A 4907-nucleotide genomic window follows, 5' to 3' on the forward strand; every position below is an offset into this window, starting at 1 on the left:
AATGAGCCGGTGTTTCTCACCCAGGGTTCCTCCAGAGGTTGCTAGGGATTGCTTGAGCAATGAGCAAATTGTGCCTCTTGGACCAGTTTAAATTATACCAATGATCTATCTGTAGGGGTGAAATTCTTCCCAGCAATGGACATGATTTAATAAAGCTCTCAAAGGCTGGAGAGGATACACATCAGTGAATCCGGGTGATCCAGCAAACCTGGAATGGATCTGGTCCAGGATTCAAAACATTTGCTAGCAAATGACGTTGAAGAAATCCATTCCAGGTTTGCCAGATCACCCAGATTCACTGATGAAAGTGTATCCTCTCCAGCCTTGGGGAGCTTATATAAATTGGCCCAATATAAGAGGTCTTTTTCCTTTTGACCACCATTCTATATATTGTGAGCTGTGCATATAGTAATTATTGCAAGTGTTCCCTGAATACCTGAAAGCCCTTTCAAGGGGTTATTCTTCACGAGTAAGGCTGCCTTAGATAGTTGTTATAAAAACAAGTTTTCATTCTGGTGACAGCTCAATTTGTGATTTCCCTTTAGTCTAATCTCAGTGATAATGGAGTTCCAGACAAAAAAAAGGTTTTAGAGGAGGGTAAATCTCCAAATCAGGCACATCGACAGCATTATAAAATCTAACTGAGGTTATAAGCTCACCTAACTGCAAAAAAAAAAAAAATTGGGCTATAGAAATACTTTAAGTTGAGAAAAACATTATCATTTTGCTTTAGATACTATTTAGGGTCTGTTATTAAAACTAGAAATGTGCAAGAAATCAGCATTTTATATTATAACCATTATAGGTTTTTATATATTTATATTATAAACCATTTCAGTCCGAATCTTCTCACCCAAGTGATGTGATTGATGACAGAATCCTCCATCTTTCTCTTTCTCTGATTTATTTGTCATATGAGTGGAAAAAAGAATATTGTGATCCTAAAGCTGCCATGTAATATTTATAATAGTAGCGGGGAGCCTGGATTGTTCAATGTTTTCTCTAAGAATGTAAGTTTGCCATTAGAGTTAGCTATCAGTTCTTTTTATTTTTTAATATATTATATATATGTATCTATTTTATTATATATGTTTATCTATAGGACATTGGAAGAAAGAAAAGCGTGTAAAAGTAACATTGTATTTGTATTCACCTGGAGAAGCCAACACATTTCTGGGGTTACAAAAACCCCTCTTCTTCAGGGCTGAAAACTGGGAAATGGATGAGATTTGAAGCAGGCTGAAATATAGCAAGAACACTTAATTATTATAGTAATATAGTACTATTTTACTTTGCTCAAGTTGGAAAAATTAGCTTCCCATTGGGTCTTTTATAAAATATCCCTTGTTGTAATACTTCATTATGGTCCACATTCCTAAGAACACCCAAAATATGTTGGCTCTTCCTGGTGAATAAAAGTACAACGTTGCCCTGCACTATTACAACCAGAGTTGTTCTTCTTTCCCTATTTTGTGATATTTAATGATTTGAGATTTACACCAATGTTCTCTTCTTATGTTTGAAATGCAAATCAGCTGAGCAGAATCGCTTTTGATTCACTAATGCAGAGAATTTAACCTGTTTTGCGTTGCATTTCTTTGGATGCAATATGTACTATTGAGATGATATTGCATTGTCTGCCAAACAGGTCACATTCAGCCTTTCGCTGTCATTTTCCCATATATGAAAACAGTTGCATTTGAATGCAATTAAGCAAAAGCCCTAACATATCCTATTATTGATTCTATTGATTTAACAAGAACAGGACATGAGTGGTAATTTTGCAAAGTGGTGGAAGTTCCTGAAACCTCTTTTTTACATCGGAGAGATTTTGTTCTGATCTAAAATTCTAAAATTATGGCATTCTTTATGAAAACTTCAAAAACACTTTGTATATTTTGAGAACGCATTAAAGCTGTAAAGTTTGTCTGTACAAAACACATTTAGATTGTTCCTTTAAGGTAAAGTACTTTATGGAAATTGGTGCAATGTGATGCCATTTGTATTGAATGGCACTCCAATGCCACACTCCCAGCAGATACGTTGCAGTGCACCACAGGACACAATAACACATTATTGTGCTCAGTTGTAATGTTCTGCAATGGTACAAAAAGCACATGTACCAATTTTGTTGCGTTCCAGTGCATTATTGTACTCTAAATAAAAACACAATAACCATATAAATGGGTACAAATTTCCACCTGAAAAAAATGTGATTGTCCAACTCCCCTTTTATATATCTATTATATTCCACTGGTGTAATAAAAATTCCTTACAAGTTGCCGTATTATGAAAAAAAAATAGATCAATACTTTAATATAGAAAGGTAAATCCTTTTCTGGCTTCAGTCATTTCTTTTTTTTCCCCCCACTTTGATTTATCACATTTATCAACAGCAGTAACCTTGCTTTTTATTTGACTTTTTTGTTTTATGCCACAAATAGCTACAAAAGGCGGAAAAGATTAAACATGTATTGCAACAGGGAAAAAAAACACCTGACCGTTTATTTAGACTAGTCAGCACAAACAAACAAAAAATGACAAATGCAACAAGCAAACCTTATAGGAATTTAAAGCTGCATTTTTTTTCTTACAGTCCTTATTCCAAACATTTTGCATTTCCAATGCAAAAAGATGTCCTTTCCAAAGTTTGATATTTTTAGACTGCCCGTGTGGTTACAGTCGTTTTATTCTGCTTTAAATGCAGATGGCGTTAGGTTTCAGTGAAGCGGTAGTAATTAATAGGATTAGAAGTCTCTTAAGTCTACTGGCACGACAGTATGTGGAGTACGGAATCAATGAATGATCAATCAAGCTGGAGTAGAGTACGGCTAAAGGTTTCCTTTTGGATTCATACGTAACCTGTCAGGCTGTAGCCGCTATTTTCTTTCTTAGAAGTCTGTGCTTTGTTGGCCGTCAATGTCCTGGTCTGGTATTTGCTGTAAAAGCCTTGTTCTGGCTCTTTGGGAGGACAAGAAGCACATAGAATGGCACCACCCACCACGGAAAAGATCGAAGACATGATGCCAAGATACAGGGCAGATCCAATTTCGTACCTCTGTGCATCGGGAAGCAATGGATTGAAAAAATCTTGGAGAATAGTATGAAGGTTCCAGCAGATGGGCACCATGCAGATGACCCCACCAAGGATGAAGAAGGCGCCACCGGTTATTGCCAGTTTATCCTTGGACGGATTCCCTTGGTTGAAGATGGTGCATTTCATGCCAAAGACGGTAAAGATGGTGGCCAAGGAAGACACCACGCATGATGTTATCATAAGCGCTTGGGCAGCTTGTGTTTCTGGTGGTAGACCCAACATAGAGTTATATATATCACATTGGGTGATACCAGTGCTAAAGACAGCACACTCCATCCATAGTCCCTTATTAAAACCTACAGCTGTCACAATACTAGCACCGACGTAGGAGCTGACCTTCCAGTCGGGAAGGAGAGTGGCAATGACCGCGCCAAGCAAACCCAACACAGCCATGAAATAGCCCATCATCTGCAAACCAACAGAAGCCATTTTGCTGCCTCTTCTTCTTCTTCTGGTCTACTTCTTTATTCTCCAATGATAAGGCGCCAAGTCTTTTCTGTTTTTCAGCTTTCCATAACTGATGTGGATCTTTTTTGGAACGGCGTCTAAACGAGGCTTTTCCAGTATGTGCAAAGTATTTCTTTGCTTTCGGCTCAGATAAAATACAAAACTGGGTTGTGGTTTTTTTAGCTGTTGGGATTTGATGTCATGCTGAGTCCAGTTTATACTGAGATTAAACGTGAAGGTAAGAACATGGGGAAGGGGGAGGATGTGGAAAGCAGGGGGTTGGCTGAGGGTTAAATATTCACCAATACTAACTGATTCAGAAAATGCCCCTTGACCGTGTTATCTATGAAACATAAAAATCAAACAGACCCCCCTCCTGGTCCTGTGATCTCTTGCCAGCAAAACTTACCTACATTATGCAACCCACCTCCAGGTTCTCATATTGCCTATACAGTATCTCACCCCAGCTGCCAAATTTCCGCTGAGTACATCGCAGCCTTGGCTTTCTCAGATTCTCTGGAACGCTTTTTTTTTCCACGATTGCAACATTACCGTTCGGTTTTCTCACGAGTTGTACAAATAGAATGGTGTGAAGTATAAAAACAATGAAAATGACAAAGTAGTCCATTAGATCCATGGGAACTGCACCTTGGTGGGTGGGTGTGCTTTTTTTTTAACCTAAACATGATTAAATTCCATTACTGTTAGCTCAAACATAAATGACAGCTTTGGAATCATTATTAAATAATTCTTATTTTGTAAATGCAATTTATTTAGGAGCCAGAATTGGACTTGGTATCAGCTTCTTGCAATATTTTATACAGCAGAGGTAAGGGGAGGGAGAAGCAACACTAGGAGATGATCAGTTTTTTTGCAGTGCTGATAGGAAGGAGGAGATGATGAGCTCTTTTGTCTTTTCCAGAGACAAGACATGTAAGTAAACCTTAATCACAAGTCCCCTCCCCTGCAAACAGGACCATGCAACTTAATGCCCAATATTGCTCATTCACCAGTGCAAAACAGCAGTGTGAATGGGCCTTTGCAGAATCTTAGAAGGTTACTACATAATTTTCGATACACTTTTCCCCAAATCACAAAAACCTCTTTGAGAAACAATGAAAGCTAGCTTTTCCTTAATTCAAAAGTACTCAGGCCCACCCAATTATTTACAACTCATGTTTTTGCCATCAATAATCTTGTGATTTTGCAATGAAGGTCCCTTTTCGTCCAAGAGTGACAACCCTGTCTCTGTTTTCAATTTTTTTCTCCCGTGTTGTCACCTTGCATTTAAAGGAAGCTATAGGTGGTGTTCAACGATTCCCCGTAGGAAATGCCATGCAACCATGAAGTTTGCAAAAAGGCC

General features: G+C 38.1%; 1 protein-coding gene across 1 annotated transcript; it reads right to left on the reverse strand.

Annotated features, from left to right (window-relative positions):
• Positions 1 to 2474: 2474 nt before the first annotated feature.
• CLDN2 (claudin 2) lies at positions 2475 to 3781 on the reverse strand. The gene has a single exon (XM_072430812.1). It carries the CDS (start codon positions 3524 to 3526, stop codon positions 2852 to 2854), a length of 675 nt encoding a protein of 224 aa, XP_072286913.1. The 5' UTR covers positions 3527 to 3781; the 3' UTR covers positions 2475 to 2851.
• Between the last annotated feature and the right edge of the window lie 1126 nt (positions 3782 to 4907).

Source organism: Pyxicephalus adspersus, chromosome Z (assembly GCF_032062135.1).
Source record: "Pyxicephalus adspersus chromosome Z, UCB_Pads_2.0, whole genome shotgun sequence".
NCBI classification, from domain to species: Eukaryota; Metazoa; Chordata; class Amphibia; order Anura; family Pyxicephalidae; genus Pyxicephalus; species Pyxicephalus adspersus.